The sequence below is a fragment of the Betta splendens genome, chromosome 6 (genome assembly GCF_900634795.4).
Source record: "Betta splendens chromosome 6, fBetSpl5.4, whole genome shotgun sequence".
Lineage (NCBI taxonomy): Eukaryota > Metazoa > Chordata > Actinopteri > Anabantiformes > Osphronemidae > Betta > Betta splendens.
In genome coordinates, this window is record NC_040886.2 from 19027649 (window position 1) to 19054631 (window position 26983).

Below are 26983 nucleotides of genomic sequence, written 5' to 3' on the forward strand. Positions count from 1 at the left end.
GCACACACAGGCCTACAGAGGCCTCGTCCTACTGCCTCACTTCTTCTCTTAGACTTTGCCAAAAAGAGTTTTTTTGGAAAAACTGGCAGGAAATTAAAGAGTCTGTTTTTGGGAGGACGGTGATGAAGAGTGTAAAAAGTTTGAAAACTCCACAAATTCTGATCTGAAGCAGAACATTCCAGAACAAACACTCCTGCATGAAGGAAAAAACAAGTAAGAAGTGAAGCAGAAATCCATCAGTGTTCAGAGAAGTGAAGACACGGCATCGATTCGTGAGCAGCAGGAGAAGCGACAGCGAGCGGACACGAAGAATCTGACTCCAACAACGTTGACACATTTCACCTCAACAGAATAATCAAAAGCTGCCTTTGAACTGTGAAGCTTCAAGGTCTAGAAGAGCATGAAGAGCACGTACATAGGACTCTTAATCAGGTATTCATTGTCGTTACCATGACGACCATCGCTAGGTCTGTACAGCAGCCTGGTGGGGTTGAAACTTAACGACAAATATTAACAGCTTTTATTTAAGGATTGTTAAATATTGGATGAGCTGATTGACATTTCACATTCACAGACCCACACGTTTGGGGATAATGGCACCAGATCGAATGATCCTAAATGTACAGTAAATGTCTGCTTTATTCCTGGGTCGATACTGTCTAACATCTGGTCCACAGACGTCAGCAGATCAGTCTGTAACCGTTTCCTCACCAACACCTGGACTTGGCTCACTGACACCATGTTCAGGTCAGTGTCCGTCTGCAGGCATGCATGGAATGCTGGAATGAATACAACCAGGTCCTACCATCATTCTGGTCAAATCTGCTTGACTCTGAGATGTTTGCATCATTGTTATGTCATTAATGTTATTTGGTTTTTTCCACCAGCAGCAACGATAAAGGATGGAGAGCATTAAAGCTGAGCCTCATTCAGGTCCAGAGAATGTTACGACCTGCCTGGTAGCACAACCAAACTCACACGTCAACAACACGAAAAGCCTTGGACACGGTCCTTGTCGTGGCAACAGCTGGCAACTAGAAAGCCCACACACCACAACAACAACAGTTAAACAACACGCTCCTGCTGATGGTCCTGCTCACACAGGTCGTCCCATGATGCCTTGCAGCCAACCAGGGGCTGTGGGAATCCCATCAGCAGTCGGTCTGACACCTACAGTACACCTGAACCTACTGATGCTCTTCCAGAGGATGCATCGGCTCAGACCATCCAGCTTCAGGTGAATTTATACCAGCTGTGCTTTCTCTGCTGTTTTTAAACATTTTAAATCAAAACATCTTTAACACAGAAATGGTCTCATTTTCTAACAGATGTTTTCTTCTGTCATGTCATGTGTGTCATGAATCAGCTGATTAGATGGTTCAGTTGATGATGATTCAGCTGGTTTGGTTCAGTTACTGATTCTACAGTTAAATGGGAGAAAACATTTTTATTTTAGGTTCTAAAGCAGCTTCCAGGGCTTGCTGGACATTTCTGCAGCCCAGTCTTTGGTGTGAAACACTGAGTACAATAAGTGTGTTCTGGTTATGATTTGTCCTCAGTCTGGATCAGTTCATGACAGCTGGTCGGGTCTCATGAGAATCATGAGGGCGTCACTCTGCATGCTTAAACACATAGCGAGGTACTGAATACCTCCTCTTCTCTTCGCCTCGACAAAGCCTCAAGTCAAAATTAATTAAATTATCATTAATCAGCGTAGGAATCAATCAAGAATCAATTTCCATTTGTCTTGAGGGGTCACAGCAAGAGATCTCCTCATTTTCAGAAGCCAGAAGCCAAATGGGTCAGTAACCTCTGCACTAGATTAAGTGTTGTACCGACAGCTTGACGATACTTTGCCTACAGAGAAGTGTGGCGTGTTGTTCTACCCTTCAGCCTGAGAAGATTCTACAGTGTCATCGGTGGGTCACACTGCAGGTGAATGGGGAGGGAGCTCTGCCCAGGGACCCATCACATCGATGATGCTGCATGAAACAACTATGAGCCAACTCAGCGCCCGTCAGTGACCAAGCATCACTAACATTTGTAACACTTACAAACACTAATAACAGCCAGTGTGACAAGGCCGTTACTGCTCAGACTGATAGCTAACAATTACAGTACATGTACATGTGATGTAGGTTGGGAGGAAGCCATTACCATGACAACAGAAGACAAATGGTGGCCATCATTTAAGCAGCTAAAGCCTAAAACTCAAAAAAAAAAAAAATGAGAGCAAGTCCTAATGAGCTTTGTTATAACAGAGAAAACAGCCTCGCTAAACTGTCCGACAACCTGACACTTTAACAATGCCATAAATTCAAGGGCGGGACCTCACACTGCAGGAGGCGAGACTCAACACTGCAGGAGGCGGGACCTCACACTGCAGGAGGCGGGACTCAACACTGCAGGAGGCGGGACCTCACACTGCAGGAGGTGGGACACACGAGTTGCCGCTGAATTCATGCAACAATAATCAGCCAATGGGAAGAAATAATTATACAAACATTTAACACGTTAACCAGATAATTAAATTTAGATCAATTGAAATAAATTGTATATCCTGAATAAATGAGTCTGAAGTGAAATAAATCAGTCTTTAAAGCAATCAGATGGAAAAGAAAAGAGTTGAGAAGCATGAAGAGGTTGGTGCAGCTGGGAGGAAAGAGAAGAGGATGAGAATGAGGAGGAAGAGGCCCTGGCAGTTTCTGAACCTCTGGGTTTCTTCTTCTTCTAACACTGTGGGAGGCAGGATCCAACACTGCAAGAGGGGGGTCCTGCACTCTGTGAGGCGGGACCCAACACTGTGGGAGGCAGGACCCAACACTGTGGGAGGTGGGACCTGACACTGCAGGCGGCGGGGCCCAACGCTGCAGGAAGGGGGTCCTGCACTCTGTGAGGCGGGACCCAACACTGTGGGAGGCGGTACCCAACACTGCAAGAAGGGGGTCCTACACTGTGTAAGGCGGTACCCAACACTGTGGGAGGCGGGACCCAACACTGTGGGAGGCGGGACCCAACACTGCGGGAGGCGGGACCCAACACTGCGGGAGGCGGGACCCAACACTGCGGGAGGCGGGGCCCAACGCTGCAAGAAGGGGGTCCTGCAATCTGTGAGGCGGGGCCCAACACTGCGGGAGGCGGGGCCCAACACTGCGGGAGGCGGGGCCCAACGCTGCAAGAAGGGGGTCCTGCAATCTGTGAGGCGGGACCTAACACTGCGTGAGGCGGGACCCAACACTGTGGGAGGTGGGACCTAACACTGCAGGAGGCGGGACCCAACACTGTGGGAGGTGGGACCTAACACTGCAGGAGGCGGGGCCCAACGCTGCAGGAAGGGGGTCCTGCACTGCGTGAGGCGGGACCCAACACTGCGGGAGGCGGGACCCAAGTGAAAGCATCGATCTGTACCAAAGCCGTTTCCTCAACATTATTCTTGGCGAGCTTTACAGAGATGTGTTCCCTTAAACATCAGACGTCAGGACAGGTGTTTACACAAACAGCTCAACCAACAGGCAGCTGATAATTGGATTATTTTTAGAAGAAGCTGAATAATTACCAGCCACGTGATGCAGCTGCAGCACATACAGTACACCACTTTATTGAAATCCTCCCCTGAATGGTGGAAGCGTCCACACTTTTTGTCTTTCATCCTAACATCTAAGCCTCATGTTTGTGATGCCACGTTAACTTGTGAACAAGTGTCAGTCAAACACTGATCGACCCATGGGAACAAGCTGCTCTGAGCTTCACTCAAACAGTCACACATGAGGATTCACACGACCCGATGCCAGACCTCCTAAGCATAGAAGAAAGACAAAGCTTCTCCTGCAGATCACATTTACAGTCACTGGCCGCACTGCAGGAAGCAGATAAGATCAAGGTTTAGAGATAAAAGCCGGGTGTTCTCCAAAGTCAACATTTAGCGCAGTAACATCAGCAGCTAAGGTGCTCTGTCAAGACAAGAGCTCTAAGAGGTCTAATGTACAAATAATGATAATGAACAAATCCAAAAAAAAACAAAAATTAAGTTTCTCATTTAGAACATGCTGGGATTCACGTTGATGAATGTTAAATCTGAATCAGTGACAGTTTTACGTGAAGAACTGCTTGTGTCTGTTATTTTGAGTCCAGTGTGACATTCAAGGGTTAGTCTAATAAACAGAAACAGAGAATCATAGAGATGGGATCACAGAGGCTCACGTGGAAATATGCGTCGTCATGGAAACCATCAGTAATTACTGTCAGGACAGCTTTACAGGCTGATGCATGTGTGAAAGCAAGTGACCTGCTGATTCTATGACAAACACTACAGGTGAAACATTCGGACCAGCGCCACAGGATTGTCATATAAATGTGATCTTGTCTTTCTTCCAGGTACAGGAGTTTAATGTGAGTCAGTCGGTTCTCCTTCCTGTTCACCCCAGGCGCCCTCTCCGAGAGGAGTCGTTCCCACCTCCCTCGGGTGTTAATATCCCAACATGGCTAATGGCATGTTTTATCAGCTCTAATTCGTGGCTTTTAATGAGGAAGAGATCCTGGCAATAAATCAAGGGATAATTATGTAATGGGACATGATTAGCAAGTAATGCAGTGCCACCGCCATCCTGTCTCCTCCTCCACAGCTGGGACGTCACCAGGCAGATTCAGAGTCAGCAGGGTTGTGACAAACAGCCACACAAAACAGAGATTTATGGGTAATATCAGCTCAAATGGGTCATCAAGAAGTGCTGCTGCTTTTATCTTCTCCTCATGTGCAGTGACAGTAGAGCAGCAGTACTGTACCAGCAGTTGATTCGATTGATGACATCAAGATGAGCTCTACTACTTCAGCCTTATTAGCTTCTACTGTGGATCCAAAGGACACATATAACCTCATGTGAAAGGATGAATGAAGTGGACCAGGTTACATGTACTACGCTGCCTGACTGGCTGACACTCAGCATGTTGCACCAGCCTGTGGTCCCAGACTAGAAAGCTGGGTCCAGACCAGGACTCAGACGCTCAGGGATGAAGCAGAATAACAACTGTGATCCACACCTTCCGACCCAGTGGAGGGGCCGGCTAAAGTTTGTGTCCTTCTGTCTGTTTGATTTAATTTAAATAATTGTGATTGGACGGAGCCCCTCAGCATCACGACACGCTGGTTTGCTCTTTAAGCAGCTGAAGTGGCAGCACAGTGGGGGTTCGAGCCCAGCGCTGGTGAGAGAAGGGCGCGTACTTTGAGCAGCAGTTCTGTCCGCTGACATTTCTCAGGCTTCATTTGTTTCCTTGCTTTGCCTGTGCTGTCCGGATCACCTGCCCTCCTGCCAGAGCTCCTAGGGAGGAGCCTCTCACATCCGAACGCTGCTTCTGCTCTATCGGCCGAGGCTGCAGCGAGTAATGACTTAAATTGTTATGTTTCAGAAATCAAACACGGTGCATGCACAACATGGATGTGCATTAATACTGCGCTCACTCTCATTAGCCTGCTAATTAGAGTAGGAGGCCTAATTCCACATGAACGTTTAATGAAGCTCACCCATGAAAACAAGGCGCAGCCTTCAGCTGTGAAAGCTCCTAACACCTGAACCCATGAGAGGTGGTGGCTGCTTCAAACACATTAAAGCTGTCATTAAAGTCAACTAAAAAGGAACCTGGCAGAGAGGAAAAGTAAGCCGATCAAACGCGCCTCAAACAACAAACTGAATCCATGTACATAAACAGAAGCCATGTCAGTAAATACACTGGAGTTAAAACAGTGAAGACTCCTTTCATTTCAACCCCTTCAGTTAGTCTCCTTATAACATTAGCCTGCTTAAAGCAAAGAAACAAAGTCCTAACGAAGGGTCAAAGGCAGCTGCATCGGCCTGACAACACTACTACATGACCTCAGCTTCGGGTCGAAGCTGGGACGGATCAATACCGGCGCCGTTGGGCTTCTCCATAAAGCAGGCGTCTTGTCTGAGCGCAGGTCTCAGTCCGTTTAAAAGCCAACAGGAAGCTGATCTGGTTAATGGCTAAGTGAAGGCTGGAAGAGGAGGATCAGGAGTCACTAACATTAAAGTGGTGGCTCCGTGGGTCAGTCTCTCATCCAATCATCATCAAGCACTGATGTCGACCAAACCAGAGCTGAGCCACTATGATAAAAGATGCTTTTTTCTCATCAGCATTTGTGATTCCACAAACGGCTCCTCCCACACAGCGGCACAAGGCCACAGCATAAAAGCTCAGATATATGGACCTGTGAGTTGGCGTGAGTGGAGCTGTGTGTGTGTGTGTGTGTGTGTGTGTGTGTGTGTGTGTGTGTGTGTGTGTGTGTGTGTGTGCGTTAGTGTGTGAGTGTGTGAGTGTGTGAGTGAGTGAGTGAGTGAGTGAGTGAGTGAGTGAGTGAGTGAGTGAGTGAGTGAGTGAGTGAGTGAGTGGGGGGTTGGGGGTAGAGCCTCTGGCTGCTCCCTTCATCCTTCACTTGGCCCCATCCTTTATCAGCATGAGTAAGGTCTGGACTGGACCGAGTCTGGACATTTAACAAGACAAAACTGACCCGCCCCTTGGTCTGCAAAAGCCGGCGCAGTGGCCTGTTGCCATAGCAACTGTTCTGGTAACAGGTCTGAATTTGCATGATCGGTTCCTTGTGATTCAACATTTACAAACTGTAGAGTTCTTCTTTTCTGATAACTGTGAACTGAAGAACATTAACGGTCCTTCACTATTTCACTATTTCAAGACTGATTCAGTTCATGTGAAATTAAAGCCATGTGACTGATATTTAAGTAAAGTATACACAAGTACAGTAGATGATGCTGCAAATGTGAAACCTCCTGGAGTTTGGCAACATTTAATTTAAGCTTGTTACAACGCTGTTGTTCAAATCCACAACAGGCTCCAACAGCCGGTGCAGTTTTTACCAACCGGACAAACAGCATCCAGCAGACTGTGCGGAACAACTGCACTCAACATCTGCATCTGATGCTACCTCCTTTTTCCTCTTCCTCCCTTTCCTGTTTCTCCTCCTACTTTTTTCTCTTCTCCCTCCTCCTCCTCTTCTTTTTCCACTTAGTCCTGTTTCTCCTTCTCCTCTTTTTCCTCTTCTTCCTCTTCCTGTTTCTCCTCATCCTCTTTTTGTACTTCTTCCTCTTCTGCTTCTCATCCTCCTTTTTTTCCTCTTCCTGCTTCTCATCCTGCTCTTCTTCCTGTTCCTCCTCCTCTTTCTCCTTTTCTTCCTGTTCCTCATCCTATTCCTGTTTCTCCCCCTACTGCTCTTCTTCCTGTTCTTTCTCCTCCTCTCTGCTGGTTTGTTCACAAACCTATAGCCCATCTTTCTCTATAAGAGACTGAGACACAGACACTCCCATCTCCGGGTCTTTGTTTTGTTTAATTAAAACTTTGACAGGACACACTGACAAAAATGTAGAGCTGCAATTTAAAACAGTGACATATGGACCTGACTGAGCTCTAGTTTCTAGCAGACTGGGCACTCAACATAATCAAAACTCTCTCTAGGAGGGCGTTAACAGTCTCAACAATGGATGGGCTGTGTGGCAGAGGGGTACAGGCGGCTGTCAGTGGATGTCACTCTGCTTCCTCCAAAGCAGAGCCAACCACCAGGAAAGTCGACATCCGGGGGCCAGGGAGCAAACAAGTGTATGAGCCAGATGTCCCGTTGTCCAGACGTGATCCTCCTCCAAAGGCTGAGATACAGACGACAAGGCCAGGAGGTTCCAGAGGAGGAAACTCAGACCTTCTCGTCTCTGGGCGCTAGGTTTCTCTGTCTAGGCTATTTTCACAACACATTAAGCCTCCATTTAACTCAGTCTGGCTCAGACACTGTTTCACTTTTTATTTTGTGTGGCTGCTCGGGCACATTGTGGCGGTCGCACTGTTAAAATTAAAGCCATTAAGAGCGTGAGATGCTGTGAGAGAGCACGAGACTCTGCGAGATCAGTGCAAAAAAAAAAAACAGACAGCTCCAAACAAAAGATCCCATCCGTCTGACTCATCTGGGTCACCCGGAGCTGACTCGGCGGATAAAAACATTGTGGACATCGATAGAGAAGAAACTTGAAAAGTTTGACGCGCGTCTTGCGCTAGTAGAAGTTCTCCACAAAGATTTCCAGGCCCTCTGTGACTCCCTGGAATTCAGCCAGCAGCAGGTGGTTTCTCTTGCCACCGAGAACAGGGTCTTGAAGGAAACTGTGCAATCCCTGACGGAGGACGTGGCTCAACTAGCGGCCAAAAATAAAAGAATTGAAGAAAGCATCATCGATCTGCAGGCCCGCAGCATGAGGGACAACCTGGTGTTCTCTGGGATTCCAGAGCAGGCAGAGGAAAACGCGGAAACCACCGTTAAAAACTTTCTCAAACAACAGATGAAGCTTCCAGCGGACGTAGTGGACAACATGGCGTTTCACCGACTCGGAGGAAGACGACCGGATGGCCAGCGCCCCTTAACCCATCGTTGCCAAGTTTCATGACTTTAAGCAGAAGGAACTGGTTAAGAGCCGGGGCAGACAGCTGAAGGGAACCAACTACAGCGTCAACGATCAGTTCCCCAAGGAGATCCTCGACCGCCACTGCCGACTGTTCCCCATCCGTTAAAAGTTCATGGCAGAAGGCTGCAGGGCTGTTATCAGCGTCGACAAACTGTACGTCAATGGAGAGCTCTACCGGGACCGGGAAGCAACTCCGTGGCTGTACTAGCAGGTGGTATGTAACAACAATGGTTTAATATAAAAGGTTTGTTAAAAAAATAATAGATGCAAAGGTAACTAGAGCAAAGTGTTATAATTTTAAAGACAATTTCTAAACTCGCCCTCTTAGATATTTGAGTTGAAGGTTTATTATCACTGTTATATTATCACTGCCTGTTCATACATGGCGTTCTTTTCACCCCACCTCCAGGAAATACAGTACACCTTCTTCTTTCCAGTTCTGTCACAACTACCCCCGCAGGTTCCTGATCGGCAGGGCGAACGCACGCCCGCTCTGAGTGGGGAAGTGCTGCTCTCACAGAGCTTAACGACTATGCTCACTACGGAGCGGGGAACACGGGCTGCCACGGCCCACGAGCACAAGACACCCAGCTGCAACTACGGTGCGACACTAAAACACTCTGTGCGCGGGTTTACTCCTCCTTGGCCGCAGCCGCTGACCAGGTGGCAGGGTAAAAGGAAGAGGGATGACACCAATCGCACAACCTAAACACAAACTCAAAATTAACAAATTATTTATTAAACATGCAACATAAACTCACTGCTACCGCAGGATCAATAATGGGATGTACAGGTATCGTATTAAACATAAATTCAAAGCTCAGGACCTAAACTGAACTTCAAAACACTGCTACAGTAGCACAGGAAACTAAACTCACTACTCTCAACTACTAAACTCAAACTACTCTCTCACCTAATATGCTCTGTACTCTACAGGAAAATTCCTAAACATGCAAACAAAGGAAAGAGGCACCGGACAAATAAGAACAAAATTAAAACAGCACTGTATCCTACAGGCTAAACTAAATACACTCCATTACAACAGGCAACAAAATCCTAACCCATGACAGACAAGAACATAGTTTGAACCTCAAAGAAAAACACTGTTTTGTTCCATTGTTAAAAGATATAGAAGCCAGCCTCAAAAGATAGCCGTTCTTTCCCATTTCACTTATGGGAATAATTTCCACCATAAAAACGATGGTCTTGCCTAAACTTAACTACATGTTTTCAATGATTCCAACTCAGCCAGTGTGGTGGAAATTTTGGAATAAAGGCAGATAAGAGAGCTGTCATTTGTGCGATTGATCTCCCCAGCTGGCTTTTTTTATTTGTTTTCCTCATTATTTTTCATTTTCTTATTTTATTTATATTATTTCAATAAATCGCACAAAAGGACAACTCTCATCTGCCTTTATTCCAAAATTTCCACCACAGAAATGCAAGGTGTGATTCAACGCTTAGGACTGTTGCATCTTAAACCTTTTATGGAGAAACAAGCCGCCACAAATCACCTTAAAAACACGCTGTGGTGCCCTGGAACTACCTAACTTCTACCACTATTTTTTTGCCAACAGACTGAACCATGTCCACAAATGGATAAACCCCAGTCCAACAAACTCCTCATGGTCAGACATTGAACAAACATTTTGTGGAAACATTGAAGTTGCAGATCTACCATTTATCAGCACCAAAATCAAACACCATAGTTTCTACCAGAGTAATAGCATAAGCGCATCTCTGACAGCCTGGTTTTCTTAAAATTAATGGATCTTCGAAATACATTTTCCTATTTTTCATAACAAAGACATAACACATTTGAAACATGAAAACTATAATATAATATTTATAATTGAACTTTATTGATCCCACATTGGGGAAATTATTCTCCCCCCTTGGGGGAGCAGTGAGCTGCCACATAAGTGGCACTCGGGGAGCTGGCGCGAAGTGACTCGCTCAAGGACACACCTGATGCCGAGGTGGGAGATTGAGCCATGGGCCTTTGCCTCCCGAGGCTGAAGCTGAACTATCAGGACACCAACTAAAGTCAATACTTAATGTTAAAACTAAAAATGCTCCTATACAGATGCAGCGTCTCCATAGAAGACACTATACAGGACAAAGGACATTCCAGATGGGTCTCACAAACGCGAACATTTGCCCTCATTGTACGGATAACACAACAGATAGATTTCTACATGCATTCTGGTCTTGTTCCCCTGTGCAACAATTTTATGGAGTATGCGAACAACTGTCAACCTGGTTAAGCTGTCTAATCCCAGCAGCGCCTGTACTTTGTCTCTTAGGAGATCTAAGTGGGCTTGATCTAGAAACTCATCACACACTTCTTTCTGCCTTCTCCTCATCCTCATAAACTGGAAATCTAAAAGGAGGTGGGCCTCCCTTCTGGTCCTGGAGATGGAGACTTGGGTGTCCTTTGTCTGGGGGTGTTCCGCTGGGGGTGCCTGGAGGGGTGTCTCGCTGCCCCTGCTTGGGTGGGGCACTGCCTGCCCTAGCGGTCTGACGCCCTCTCACAAGCGCAGCAGACCAGAGACCCACCCTCCCCATGAATGAGAATAAGCAAATGGTGTGGGTGACAGAGTGTATCTGAGAGTGCATGGGTTCACGTTTGATGCTGCAGCTCTGCCTGGGGGGCTCTGTGTGGGCGGCTTGGGTCTCAACACCTGCCCTCCTGGAACTGAAGGTGTGTGGGCTCCCTAGCTGCTAGGGTTCTTCCCTCTGCTCGTTGGGCGTAGCGGCTGAGCTCCTTCATCACCTGGGCTTTCACTAGTGGAATTGTTCGTGCTCTATCATCTGCCTCAGCCTTTGGGTGAACAATGTTAAGCTACAGCTCTACTAACCTTGCAGTGGGACACTCAACACCTGAGCTGATAAACAGGCTTTCTAAACCCAACTGTAAGTATTACTGATACTTATCACCATCAAGATCAATAATGTGTGTTATGGTAGTAGTGATGTTGTATGTCATGGCTATTATTAGGTATTATGAGATTATGTATAACAATGCATATGTGTATGTATATGATATATGTATATATATGTATTGGTGTCTCAGTTGTAGAGCGCTGGTTTGGGGGTCAAGGTCTCAGGTTCAAATCCCCACCAGAGCACCAAGTGTGTCCCTGAGTAAGACACTTTGCACTAGCTCCTTGCATGGCAACCCACTGCTCCCCACAGGGATGGGTTAAATGCAGTAGTCAAATTTTGTTGTTAATGCTGTGATAATGACCAATAAAGGATTTCTTCTTACTTCTTCTTGTATGAGTGTGTGCACATACTTTAACATTGTTATTGGTATTAATATTAATTGAAAAGGTAAACCCCAGTACAGCAGTTGTTTAGTAATGAATGTGTCAGCCTAAGGTACAGCCTAAATTATTTATTTTGTGCCTATTGTTTTGCCTTATTGATTTGTTTGGTTTCAGCAGCTGGTTGTGGTGATTATCTCCACACGTCATAAAACAAAACACTGGAACCATCCGTACCAACCAAGGAGCACAGTTAATGACTGTTATGAGCATCTACATTAAAATCTTTCTGACACTGATGTCGCCTTGAGTTCGACATTGATTTGAGCTTGTTGAAGTAAATCAGCTGCTGGATTCTGGTCCAAGGCCCGTGGACTGTGGCCTCTGATCATGTTTTATGTTGACCTACACAGACGGAGTGTTTTTGGACTGAGGCAGACGTCTGACAGACATGCGATCTCTCAGGGGAACATCCCCTCATTTCTCATCCTGCCTCCACCACTACAGTGGCTTCGACAAATGATCCTGTGCTATGCTGCTGGTGTTTCTTCTGCACCAGGACAACTGAGGCCTCCACCAGTTCCAGCTCTGCCAGCCTCCAGTGAACCTCATGCCTACAGAGCAGCTGCATACATAAAACAGATATTGTGGTTGTTGGCTCTGCTGTGGTTCCATGTGAATAATCACCTAATACTAATGAGCATCTCCAGCAGCAGGACTCTGTCATGTTCTGCTTTCCGGTTGGATGTTGAAGTACAGGTCCAATGGTGCTCTGCGTACCAAAGAAAAGTTACTGCAGTAACCAACTGGTTGCCTTGGTCAAACACGAGCGACAGGAGAACCTTCCCCAAAAAGCTGTTGTTGAGTCAGTCGGGTGGGGGCAGCTAAATTACAGAGTAGAATTCTATTGAAAGAAGCCAGAAAATGAAGTAAGACATTCAGCTTCCTGCAGAGAAGCTCTGACAACAATCTGCAGCTGTACTTTCCACCATCCAGATTCAGAGGCGCCCTGCTGTCGGGCTCAGATGAGCTCCCGCTGGAGCAGAAATAAGAACAGCATAAATCAGTAAACTGGGAATGCCAACATGCTTAAACATGAGTCCCGGTTGAGCGCAAACCTCACAGGACCGGGAGACGGCCACTGTTCTGCAGCTCTATGAATAGCAACACAGGGAGCATCTATCACAGCGAGCGGAGCGCTGCTGCCTCTCTCCCTGTGAAAGGGACAGTGACGCTAATGAGTCAGACACATCTGAGGCTGGTAAACAGGCAGGACGCACCGAGCTCCGCACACCGTGACAGACGTGACACTATACAAAACCCACGTAGCTCGCTTAATGAGGCCGATGGTGGCCGTGGCTTAGGCGGGTGTAAAGCCGGGCCTGTCGGCGAGCTCTGCGACCGGTACAGTGGTGTCTTGACACCGGTGCTGTAGAAGGCAGGCACATAATGACCTGTCACTGTGGCACGGACGGCCCGAACACACGTAAACAATAAAACTCATTTTCCCTTAGGAAGGAAATGGCAGCGCTGGCCCATCTGCATTCTCCTAAACCAGTTCAGGGATTTGCCATTTACGTTCCCCAGGTAAATGAAGTGACAGTGGAGAAAGAAGGTTCTCGCTGCAGAGCTGAGCTGTGCCTGACTTCTGGCAGCCGTTTGACTCATCAGTTGTAGGTCGTGTCAGCAAATAACGGCCCAGAGCCTCCTTAAGAGGCTAATTGCCATCATTAGCTGGTCAGTGCTGAGTGTGGATCGACAGCAGCAAAGCGGAGGAGGCAGCAGTGCTCTACTCATCAAACACCACATGCAAGTGGCAGCGCAATGACAGCAGCTCTACACTGAAAAGGCAGAGGTCGTGTCGCCGAGCAATGATGTCACACGGCTTGAGTCCACGCCATCCATCGCCTCCACAGCAATGCTCGGCCTTCACTCGGCTCCAAGCGTGTTTTATGCCGGTGCTTCACATTGATTTGGGCAAAGTATCCAAAGATTTAATTACACGACTAGGACATAAAGTGTCCAGTGCCAATAGTAGTAACAGGTCGAGCCCTGTTAAAGTAATGGCTGGGGCTGGATTTGTGAGACAGTTGTGGAGTTTATGGGTGAAAAGATGTGGGTGCATTAGCTCCATTAGGCTTCTGCACAGCTCCTAACAACGGCAGGATCTTGACTTACAGCTGTAATGTCCCTGTTTAAAGGTGGCGTCTTAATGGTGAAGTGGCTGTCACTCAGGTTGCAGCTGAGTTTGAGCCTTTGAGGAGAGTTTTGTTTTCCTGTCAAAGCTCAGGTTGGATCAGGAGAAGATGGAGACCATTATTGACCGTGTCTGTTCCAGTTGCAGTACGGAAAAGAAGGTGCGCACTCAAACCAGGTCTATGTTCAGCCCTAATTAAAGAAGCAGATTTTCTAATTATAAAAACCTGCTTTGCTTTGAGAAGATGCTTGTTTTGTAGTGAACACAACAGGATTAACAGAAGTTTTAAAATGAACTGCCAAAACAAACGCTCGCCGAGTTCGGTGTATTGAGCTGTGATAATTAGTGTTCATCACTTTCACAGGAAGCAAACAGGATGACGCAGACAGAGTCCTGTGCCCCTTACTTCTACCCAATATGACAAGTAAACATACAGTATTGGTGCTCAGTATTCTAATACTCAGCATCTGCTCTAATGTGATCACAGAGGACCATGAAGTGATGTATCTCCGGCAGCAGGTGACAACCACGACACTGGACCACGCCATCAGGTGCTGAAGGGTTCTGAGCACCTCTGAGGTGGTCTTCAAGCTGCATCCACTGAATTACAAAATGGTTGGAAATTCTGCAACTGCACTTTTCACCTGCCTCCAGCAGAAGCTCCCAAACATCACATTCTGACCTCTGCCTCCCTGACTGGAGGCTCACAGGCACGGCCACAGGTGAGTAGGGAGGCTGACGTGCCAGTCATTTCCTCCCCAGGAGAAATCATACCAATTGCCATTTGGAGAATTAATTCAGTGACCTACGGTAATTCTGGATTCATTTGCTCTGTGCTAGCTGTGCTTGAACTAGGAATGAGAGACGCTCGCTTGTCCCTTTGACCATGCAGCATTCATTTTGGATAATCATCTCCAATTTCCCCCTCAAATAGAAAGCAGCATCTAATTACAAAATCATTTCAGTCGGAACGTGATAATTAAGATCAAACACTTGATCAGGAGCAAACTGGAGCTTCTTTGGCAGCACAGATATAATCTACAGCAGCAGCAGCTCTGCCCAGAGCACTGTCTAATCTGGCTGCACCCACTACTTTGTTCAAGGTCACTACAGCGATGGACTGAATTCACAAAAAATACAGTTATTAACTGGAGCGAGTGGTGCCTCCCATGTCAAATGTGAGCGGTTCTAAGTGATGAAGTAGAGTGACTGTATGGATCAGGACTGTCAAACGTTGGTCCACAGTCTGCCAAAAGCTCTCAGACGACACCTGCCATTAAAACTCTATGACAAGGTTTAAAAAACACTGGCTTCACCAACAGTCACCAAGACAACAGCATCTTTGGCCTCACACGTCCTCCACTGATGGTGGAGCCATAACGCATTGTGCAGGTTCCTGGCTAAACCACACCTAATAAACCAGGTGTAACCAGCCCTGACCGAGGCTGGTGCTGCCTTTGTGCTGCCAAATGTCCTAATTCCACTTGCCAATATGTTATTTTCACAACACTAATGGATTCACAGAAAGATGTGAAGCAGGTAAACAGCAGGTGTTCTGACAGCGGCACCGCGACAAGAACACACACACAAGGTTTTATCAGGGGAGGAAGCGTCTTTGAGTGAAAAACAAAGCTTAACAGACTCAGCGAGCGCTAGATTGTGTCAAAACAACAGCCTCCTGATGACAGCACACACCTCTTATCACTGTCAGAGTCAGAAACATCCCGCGGCTAATGATGGCGGCGGTGCTGCTTGATGTCATCTGGGATGATGGTGGATGGTTGTTCATTACCTCCGAGATGCACAAGTGCCCTCCCACACACACAAACACCAAACAAACACACCAACTCAGCTGTTACAGCTCACTCAGGAATAGAGAGCAAGCTGCTCTGTTCTCAGTGATGCTGGTGCAACATCTGAGTTTCTCCCAGGAGACGAGAAGCGATGCCGTGGGACAAAGCGAACACCGCCGACCTGAGTTGGCCGACACCAACTGTCTGCTACAGGTGGTTCGGCCATGTTGAAACTGATTAGGAACTCCTTGGTACCTATTGTTTTCTTACTGTATTATATGATCTGGAATCCAGAGTGTGATTTTGTGATTTGATATGATTTTGATTTGATTTGATTTGATTTGATTAACATCATTCTGGATGTTAATTTGTTGAGGTCATCTGGTTATCTGGGCCTCTGACACAATGAGCAGGCACATTGTACCATTACTACACTGCAGTGACAGTTGCTGGAAATGGGCACCTACAGTAAGTAAATATTACTTAACCTAGTAAGCCTAGTAACCTAGTAAGTAATAATACATTTCTGAATCGTTCATTGCAAGTAAAGTGCCTTTCTGTCAAAAATAAAGACATTTCTAAGTCACCCAAAAGTTTTGAACGGTAGTGTAAAGGATAATCACAGACGTGTGTGTCAGCGAGAAAGTGGAGAAACACAGGCAGAGACAGCAAGAGAACGATGAGAAGCCAGATGTCATGGAAACAATGCAGTTTTCATCGGCAGAGTTCAGAATCCACGCGAGTGCAGCCCTGATCCAAACAGCAGCCATCATACTGCTGCAGGTGACTACAGTGAAGCTACGGGTCCAATGAAATGAGCCAATGTTCAAGTCTGGTTCAAAACCGTGTCAGTCCTGCACAAAGGTCATAGAATCAATACAATTGGAAACAAGGAGGAACCCACTGAGTGTGAGGCAGGTGTTGGTGTAGAACAGAGATATTTAGGCTCCAAACAGCCAATCAACCAGGTCTGATTCCACATCAGTGGACGGTGCCATGTGAGGACACAGCCTCTTGTCTCAGAGCTTTCAAATCTGCATCTGGAACTGCTTCATCATTAGGACTCTTTACTGAGCAGTGTCTGTTCTACCTGAGCTAGATAGTGCTAAAACCTGTTAAAGGATTTAAACGAAATCAGGAAAAAACTAGAAACATGGACCAAAGATCAAGTGAATGTATTTTGGTTTAGAGCCCACATTTGTCCGACATTTCACAATGTTCCCTGCGCTGATACAAAAATAAGCCAGAGGTGTCGGCATAATCAGTACATATGACAAAGTAAAGAAGCAAAGAAACAGAGAAACATGGGGTAGACGTCACTGTGTGGTAGCATCAGTTCCAACGCTGATAATAAATGTTACTGGTTACAGTATATGTCATATATGTACTAAATCTAAATGCGTGTGTTGTCACTCTAGGTCTGATATCGGTGATATCTTATTTTTTGCTCCTTGGCGCTCTGTAACTTTTTTATCAAATGTTGGGGTGTGATGTCAGTCACTCATCTTTTGTATTTGTCTTAAAGCTCCACCAGACGCACAACACAGATACTCGTTGTCAGTAAAGCCATCCTCCTCTCTGAGTCCAACATGCGCCAAAGAGGCCGAGCCACTGATGTGATGAACAGGCCCTAAAGCTGCCGGTGTGGAGCCTCTCATGGTTATCCCTCATCTGAGCCGGACAGCTGGTGTTTAAAGGCGATGCACTGCTTAAATGATGAAATATGACCTGTAGCCTGAGGCTGGTCCTCCACCCCCGCAACAAAGCCCTCTACTCCTGCTACACTGCTGCTTTAAACATGACAAATGACAAAGGCACAGCAAGGGCAGTGCTGTGGTAACACGAACATCCAGAGTTGGAGGAATTTTACACTGATGCTCAGGCTTCAGCTGGGGGCTCATTAATATTCTGCCTAGACACAGAGTTTAACGCAGACTCTGACGGGGATAACCTGCTCTATCTGCATGCAGGGACACTGTGTAAACAGGAGGAATCCATGTGAAACACATCAGGGCTGGTCATGTCCAATCTTACAGTCGACGCCTCTAAGCTGCTTTATTCTCTTCTGAGTCTCAGTGCAAACTGCCACTTCCAGCCTGTGTGCTCTGTACCAGTTGTGTCAATCATCTCATCCCTGTCCCTGTCAATCATGCATTCAAAGCTGATTCCCTGTCACCCTCCTCCTCTCAGTTTTGGATTTCAACACGTTGCCAGGGCAACGAGCTGATGTTGTAGTATTGCTGCGTGTTATGTGTCATTAGTGTTCCGATGATTCCTAAAGCTAAAGCACGGGCCACGCTGTAATAACTTAATTAAAGTGATTCAGACATTGTCATTTCAGCAGTGGATGGATGAGAGCAGGGTGTGGCTTTGCCTTAACTAGGAGATACACTACTGTAACGCTCACAGCTCCTCCTCATGTGAGGAGGATGAGGTCTGGCTCAGCAGAAGATATTGGTTCTTCCATGAAGCTCTGAATCAACTCTGGCTCTAGTTTATTCAATGAAGAAGATGTCTAATTAATCTGAGGGTCATAATGTTGTCTTTAACTTTAGTGAAAAACACAACAAGGACTCGACCAAAAAAAAAACACGACAAACATTACTGAAACTGCTGCTATCTAAAAACAGCCCGAAGCCTGGAAGGATTAATCGTCCATCCTCGTGTTTTCCGTAGACTCGCAAAACCACAAAGCCCCGACTGCATGGCCCATTTATCACAGCCTTCACTGAGGAGCAGGTGTCAGGATCCGCCATCAAGATGGCGGACAGTGTCTGTGATTGAGGTCTTAGGCCGAGTCAGAGCCAAGGACACCAAAGTAAACCAGAAGGGTGAAACACTCAATAGACAGAATAATGAGGAAAAAAACTAGGGTAGCTAATAAAGCAAAACGTAAGACTAGGTGTGGCATGTACATAGCAAAACAACAAGGCTAAACACGGTGCCACAATGCAAGGGCCACAGCAGGCTAGGCACGAGCGAAGGCTATGGCAGGCACAAGCGAGGGCTACGGCAGGCACGAGCGAGGGCTACGGCAGGCACAAGCGAGGGCTATGGCAGGTCAGGCACGAGCGAGGGCTACAGCAGGCACAAGCGAGGGCTATGGCAGGCACAAGCGAAGGCTACGGCAGGCACGAGCGAGGGCTATGGCAGGCACAAGCGAGGGCTACGGCAGGCACAAGCGAGGGCTACGGCAGGTCAGGCACGAGCGAGGGCTACGGCAGGCACAAGCGAGGGCTACGGCAGGTCAGGCACGAGCGAGGGCTACGGCAGGCACAAGCGAGGGCTACGGCAGGCACAAGCGAGGGCTACGGCAGGTCAGGCACGAGCGAGGGCTACGGCAGGCACAAGCGAGGGCTATGGCAGGCACGAGCGAAGGCTACGGCAGGCCAGGCACGAGCGAAGGCTACGGCAGGCACAAGCGAGGGCTATGGCAGGCACGAGCGAAGGCTACGGCAGGCCAGGCACGAGCGAGGGCTATGGCAGGCCAGCAGTTGCATGAGGCTCAACGGCACCTCAGCAGCAGGAATCACCCAGTTTGTACCAAATACTTCATCCGTGGAGACTTCAGCATGCAGCCTGATCTTTGATCTTTGATCCTGACCCCCAGCACATTGTGTGTGTCCACACGGGGCAATGGATCAGTCACCTCCATCCTAAATGAGGCAACAGTGGGTGTCTGTGAACCACAGGCCCAGTCTGACTCACGTCCACTTCTGGAAGCTGTCCTAGACCCTGGAAGCCCGTAGTAGTGCCGATATCCGTCCAACCACAACAGACAAAAGGTCCTATTCTTGATTCCTACAGTCCTTCGAGCAGCGTCTGATCCCTAAGCAGGTCCACACACTATATTTAACAAGCACAAAAAATGATTTTCCTCTGAAGTCATTTTTTTTTATCTTCAAATTTAGAAAAAGAAAGAAAGAAGAAATCAATCTTTTCTGGCCTCTAGAAAACCTTAAGTATCTTCTCTCAGTTTTATCATTTTTGCTTGTTTTGTAAATCTATTTGTTCAATAAATGAAGTAAAATGACCCTGACAGAAAATGAGATCAATACTCACTAATCAGAGACAGAGCCAATGGTCCGTGCAGGGTTTTAATTCCCAGCTCAGAGCTGCGTGATCCCTAAGACGATTGGTTCTTCCACCCATCAGGCATCAGATCAGAGGAGAGCGAGGCAGGAAAACCAAGCTGCCGCTTCTAGATACTCAATACTAAGGATGAACAGTTAGTACATGAACATCTTTAAACCAAGAAGACTGGTAGAGCCTTCAGAGGTGGGACAGTGCATATAAGGCCTCTGGAGACGGGAAGAGGGCACCAAAGAACTGGGTCAGAAACTACGTTGGTTCCTACAACAGGTCCATGAGGATCAGAAGCAGGCAGCAGAATGTGCCATAGGAAACACGGGCCTAATGTACGAGAGATAGTTACGCACAAAAACCCAGCGTACGCACGGATCTACGCCTAAGGTCAAAGTATCAAAAACTACGTAAAGTAGAAATGTGCGGGAATCTACAGTAGCTCGCTGGCTGGTGTAGGTACTTTTCTACAGCTATTGGTCCATTAGCGACAAGAAGAGGTCAAACTGGGAAACTGTTCATTAGTCACCAGAGAAAAATGATAAACGATTAATATACAGCCACACGTCTGCAATTAGATGCGATGATATAAAAACATGAGCAAAACGGTGCAAACATTTATTCTACAGCTCTGTTACTGTACATGATCTGATCTGGAGAACCTAATAGAGGATCTATTAGGATCTGGTAGAGGTGCCCGTTCCTGGATCGCAACGCAGGCGGACATACAGGGGGCATCCAGAGGAAGCTGCAGACCGGACGGCTAGTGGACCCTGAGCTGAGTCATGCTAGCTGTGTGGGACGCAATCATCCGTATGTTCAAGTTCAAGTTCCCATACAACGGTTGATCAGGGCATCGCTAAAAAAGCACCATCACAGGATGAAACATGAGTCAACAGGAAACATTTTTGTTTCATCGTTGTACATGTACAAATAATCTGTGACGCACAAATGCAGCTACAGTCAGCAACATTGTAGCGAGGTGCCTGGTTTAATGATGATCCCTGCATTGTATCAGATTTGAAGCTGGTACCAGATCGGTGTCTTCTTGGTCAGTAAATAATTTAACAGGCTTAATATTAATTCCTGTTGCACATAGAACCTGCGCGCAACCAAAGTACATCAGCATCAGCATTAGTCATGGTGTAATGTAGAGATATCTATTAGCAGCTGAACACAGTGTCTTCGCCTTCACTTCCGTCTGTTTTAGTGACGTTTTGGTGGTAAACAACGCTTCACGTCCACCTTCATGTCAGACCACTTTTATTTTTTTACTTCCGCTGCTTAATGCTGCGGAATCTGCAGCATTAACACCTGCATACACATGCAGATGCAGACCGTATTTAAATGAATTAATGCGCTCAATTCTATGTTGATTGGAAAGTAAGTATAGTGCATTACTGGTAACACTATAGATGTAACTGCTGCAATGATGTGCTGATCTCTGGGTCCAGTAAGCTGCCGTTTAAGGCTGAGCCCTCTGAAGGCCCATTTGATTAGCCAGGCTCTAATACGAGCTTCATGGAAATTAGTTTACGACCCCCACATGAATTCACATGCAGTCTCTGCTGTTCTCCACCAAAAACTTAACTTAGGTATGTGCTTCATCAAAGCTTTGATGCCAAAAACCTCCTTTTGTGCACACTGAGCTCACAGACTCACATTTACAGTATGCCAGGGTTTTGTTTCTGCCCTGATCGTCACCCTAAGAAATCAGAGAGTTGTGGTTTCCAATAACATTAAAATGAGTCAAGCATCTGCTTTAACTAAATCAATCACAGCTTGGCTACAAACACTGTCCTCAGAAACCTTAAATCCACAGACACAGGCTTCATTTCCTCCACTTGATTTTTGTACTATTTGTTGGCTCCCTTTTTTTTTAACTCTTTTCATTTGCATGTGTTTGTTGTCTCTTGGTGTTGAGATATGTTGGAAACCCCCAGGGCTCCTACTTTTTCCCCACCTGAACAGTTTGTACTTAAGTTCCTCCCTTTTGCTGCATTTCGGAAAAATGTACTTGATAAAAAACAAACAACCGCTCTGAGGTTTTCATCTATTTCCTCATCTTGTGAGACATTGGTGACAGCAACCAGGTAGAGAAATAATGAGAAGCAGAGATTTTCTAATGAACTCAGATGACACTAAAATAACTGCTGAAAAACCTCCTCATAAAGCTGCTGGAGTCTGAATCCACATAGAGGAACATGATTTTACTGATAAGCTTCAACAATCTCAGTGGTACAGTAGGTATAAGATTACAGAGGAAGAGAAAGTCAAGCTTTTATGTTCAAGTTAGGACGATAACCAGGGAATTCAATTACAGCCAGTATTAAATGCTCGCTGCATCCCTTAAGCATCCAAAGATAGAGTTTCAAGGTCTGCTTGATGAACCAAATGAAGTAAATTTACACTTCAGGTTGTTATTTCTATTTTTTCAGCTTTGGGAAACCTGAAAAAAACCTGAAGCCGAATTCTGACGCTCAGCCTGAAATGTCAACGTTCAGACACCAGTCCAGAAAGTAGAAACATAATCAAAGCTGTGATGCCCAGAACCAAATAACATCCGTCTGTTTACCAAAGCAGACATGATGAGACACAAATTGGGCCTCAACCTTGATTCAGACACAAGACGCTGATCAAAACGATACAGGCAGGAAAACCTTCAAAAGGCTCTAACTGATTAGAGCCTGCAGCTTCTCTCCTGGGCTGAACCGAGCCAGTATGAGACATGGACAACATCCTGTCACACAGTAACAGAGTCTGAATGTCCATCTACAGCAACAACATGTCTTTAGGTCTATATTTGATAAGCTGATATTCATTAAGTCAACAGTCGGCTCAGACACAACTTTCATGTGTTTACTACAGTGAACCTACTAATGTACAGTATGTACTACCCAAGTTGGATGACTGAGGCAGGAGGCTCCGGGACAAAGCTGTGCACCTCCTTATTCAGCTCGGACCCTGGCAGGGAGACGCTAACTGAAGACTAATTCTAGTTCTTACTGAGCATCAGAACAAAGATGCTTACGTCATAAAAGGTAGAGAATTTGATCCTGGTCCTGAGTTTGTCTCGTTATCTGTCCCGAGAACGTGAGACAGCAGCTGCAGACGTTTGTCACCATGACTCTGGACTCAAAGCCAGCACTAGGAGCTCGACACCTTGAAGGAGTCAGACTCGTCTTCTGAGTTTTTACTGAATATTCTTTGAAAAACAGCCCACCACCCTTCTTCCGCTGATCCAAGATGGCTGTCATCAAACCCTTCAACGTCAATACAAGCCAACCGAGCCAGGAGCAGAGACTCCATTAATCTGCTGTTTGCCCATTTACAACCAGTGAGAAACATTTCCTCCCCGTCACCAAGAAAATGATGTTTTGCAGGAATCAGTTCTAAGGCCGCTCAGAGGCAAATGGTTCTGTTCACAGTCGAACATAAAATCAATCAGGTTTGTAATGGTCTGAGCTGAGAGCATGACAAACACCCATGGCAGCACTCAGCTCTCTGCACGACGCCTCAGAAATGCAGGGACACAATCATTTTCCTGAGCCAGCATGCACTGAAAATGAGAGACGTTGTGTAAATAAGATATTACTCCACGGACGAGCACATTCCCTTGAACAATTTTCCTTTAAAATGAGAGCCAATTATAGCAGGAGCCAGCCTCCCCTGCAGAGCAGCTGCATCACATTTGAAATTTAAATCTGAGGCGATCCTCTTGGCAGATGATAGATGATGCTTTTTGAGGGATCTTAGCAAAATCCCCTGCGATGTTGGTAAGAATCAGTTTCACGTTTGGAGACTCCAGTTGCTTTGAGGAAAAAAGCCCCTCCGTCAAAGCGGCTCGCAGGTAAACAGGTGGCACCCAGATAAAAAAGCAGCAGGGGGGAGGAGGACGAGGTTCACACGGCTGATAATGCCACGAGGACACCGGGTGGAATCTAAATGTCACAGTGACTACTACTGAACCAGCGGCTCCGTTTCCAGTTGTGTCCATGTGCTTAGTTGCTGCCCAGCTGTGGCGCTGTTCGCCTGGACGATTACCTGCTGCAGGACAATGAGGACTCTCCTAGAACTCAGTCACAGCACAGATTAAGAAAAATTATGGCACCTTCTCTTTGCTGCTTCCAGGAATAGACTCAGAAACATCTTGTTTCCCACTAAAAGTCAGCGGCCCGTCCATAGCACAGCAGGGGGTAATCGGCTGTCTGGATTCTCCACAGGCTGCACACAACCACACTGACAGCATGGGCTCAGAGCAGGAGCCAAGACTGTCAGTTCCATGTGTGAAGTCTCTTGTGCTGGTCTCAGATCAGCGCTGTCTGAGAAGCTTCAGGCCTGCTGTACATCTGAAACCGGTTTGTGTAATGAGCAGCAGCAGCATCCATGATGTTTGAGCCATCTCTGATTTAACACCCGGTGCCAGACATCCGCTGTTTCATTAGTAGTAGTGTTACCATTTATACTGTAACACAGGTAGAGAATGAAAGACAGTGGCAACAAGAAGAACAACTGCTCTTTATAAAACAACGTTTAAGACACAATGACACAATGAGCAGCTCGTAAATGGCTGCATGCAAATGTCCACACCCGTGCATCCCAGACATCCAGCTCTGCATTCAAATGAACTAAAGTAGGGCTGCAACTAACTAATTAGATCAAAAATGTTTTAAAAATTATTTGAGGTTTTGCTTATTAGAAATTCTTTCAGGATTTTTTTAACAAAATTTTTATTTTGATCCTTTCAATCTCAAACAAAACAAAATCCAGCATTTGAATAATAAAACTTCAATATACAAAATATAAATAAACAAAGCAAGCATAGAGTTTTGTTCCAATGTGAAGATCTGCAGCAGCTCCAGTCAACTGACTGTGGGAGAAAACCCACAAAGACACAGGAGAACATGTAAACTCCACAGAGACTCCTGGGCTCCTTTTGGCTCTAGGCAACCACTAAAAACCATGTCGTCACATTTTAATGCTGCTGTTAATGTCTTTAACGTCTTTGTTTGATATTTAATGCTCATATGAAGAAATTGGGGCGCAGCCTTTCTCCTGCTGCTGCTAGGTTTGTTTTGGGATTTGAAACAGTGCAGCTTGAAATTGAGTTAATTCTAAAATTCTGATTAAGTAAACTCAAATGATTTCAAAATAGCAAGTTCACAAAGAAATACATTTTTTTTCCCGATTCAGAGAATGAGCTGGGCTCCAGCAACATGGTGTTTAAAAAAAAAGAGGGAGGCGGGGCCAGGTTGAGATGGAGGCGGGGCCAGGTTGAGATGGAGGCGGGGCAGTTATACTCAATGGCTGAAGCTCCTGCTGTAGATTATTTAGAAGACAGCGAGTTCCCGAGTCCCTGTGCTGAATTTCACTGCTACCAGTTTCTTTTGGATGACGTTGCGGCTTCTACTACTGACGGGGAACATGCTGTACAGTATATGTGTCACGGATCATCAGTTTCGGCTACATATTAAAGGGGAGTGCCACTAACTAAGAATAGCAAGAAGAAACTGGAAAAAAAACAGCCAGGGCAAAACGGTCGAATGAGCACTGAGTGAGTAATATATTCAACATTCTGTTGGTTTAGCTTTTGGTGTGAAGTTTGAGTAAAGTTATGAGCTGCTGCTTGTTGTGTTTTGTTTTGACACTAGCAGCGTCAAGGTGCTGCTAGCACACTTTGCTAATGGCAGTAGCGCTACCTTACGCTAGCCTGTTTTAGCTTGTTTTAGCCGCCAGCCACACATCAAACGCTGTCTTTATTCAAACACACTTAAAATATAACCTTTTGTTAAAAACGTAAAGCAATGTCCCAGCGTTTGCCTGTGAACCAGAGGAGTAACACGCCCCGCAGGATAAGGTAGATCCAATCACTGAAGGTTGAGAGGTTTGTCTTAGCACAACACATTCTGTGTGATTTGACCATTTTCAGCTGCAACACAATACTGCTGCTTCTCCGGTTTTGTCTGGGCACAGACCAACAATTGTAAACGTTTTTGCCCATTTTGGCCAATAAAATGCCCAATATTTATAACAACTTGCTTTTCAGCGATGAAGTATGTGTTCCTGCTTCATTGCAATTAAGAATAAGAATAAGAAAACCTTTAATAGTCCCGCAGTGGGGAAATTACTTCTACTAAATGTTTATGACCATGTGATTCAGTATGAGGTGATGAAACCATAACCTGAGCTATTGGTCCTGATTTCATTTTGGACTAAACTGTGTTTTCCTAAGTTACTCACACGACAGAGACGATGTCACCTCGTTGGACCTGAAAGTTCCTCACACTCCAGCGGTTCAGGAGGACGATGTCGCACTGAGACGTCCCCTCCGGGTTCAGAGATGGCTGCAACCAAACGCCCACAGGCATTAATAACAGTGAAATAACAATAATACACCTTCACACAAGTCATTTACATAACAAAGTCTTTGTTAATGTGAACCAGGGCACAACAGTCAAAACAACAAGTCAGAAGCTGATGACACGTCACCGAACAGGAGGAAACGAAAATGTCACAGTGACCTTTACGCATACGATTCACACATGGAGCAGCAGCTGTGGCAAAACACACACACACACACACACACACACACACACACACACACACACACACACACACACACACACACACACACACACACACACACACACACACACACACACACACACACACACACACACACACACACACACACACACACACACACACACACACACACACACACACACACACACAGGATTGTTTTATAGGAAAATGGAAAAGTGACAGTTTGACAAATCAAACAAAATGATTTATTTATTCCAAACAGATGACGCAGAAAAGAAATCATACGGATGGTTTAAGTGTGAACCTGATCAGCTCTGATGGACCCAGTGGAAGTGCTGATGACAGAGCTGGGTTCGTTAAAACTTAGTTATTAGTAGGATGGTTGATAAATACTCAGTATAATGTGGTCCTGGAAATGGAGCGACGGACCCAACAGACGAGCTAGATGAGCGTGTCTTTTCCACTCAGATATCATGTTTGTTTCACGTGTCTCAATCATTCACCCAATATTGTGAAGACCCAGCAACAACACACAAAACAACCTGCTATCACTTCCACTGCATCTACGCCTCCACAGCGCTGACAGACCTGCCTGTGAGCAGCAGTAATCAGCGGTGGATCTGTCAC

General features: G+C 46.1%; 1 protein-coding gene and 1 long non-coding RNA gene across 11 annotated transcripts in view; one reads left to right on the forward strand and one right to left on the reverse strand.

Annotated features, from left to right (window-relative positions):
• Positions 1 to 26983, reverse strand: part of immp2l (inner mitochondrial membrane peptidase subunit 2) — a 62849-nt gene that overhangs the window by 24407 nt on the left and 11459 nt on the right. For all 8 annotated transcript variants that reach the window (XM_055509686.1, XM_055509680.1, XM_055509683.1 and 5 more), the window contains one exon: positions 26051 to 26154. In XM_055509686.1, coding sequence (XP_055365661.1) covers positions 26051 to 26154 — 104 coding nt within the window. The remainder of the gene's footprint in view (positions 1 to 26050; positions 26155 to 26983) is intronic.
• On the forward strand, positions 527 to 12436 carry LOC121202297 (uncharacterized). 3 transcript variants are annotated; one of them, XR_008694941.1, is made up of 3 exons: positions 527 to 747; positions 891 to 1237; positions 1864 to 2316. It is a non-coding gene; the product is annotated as an uncharacterized LOC121202297 (long non-coding RNA). The 3 variants fall into 3 exon arrangements; XR_008694942.1 differs by having other exon boundaries at positions 529 to 747; positions 1894 to 2316; XR_005897811.2 differs by lacking the exon at positions 1864 to 2316 and adding an exon at positions 12151 to 12436 and having other exon boundaries at positions 533 to 747.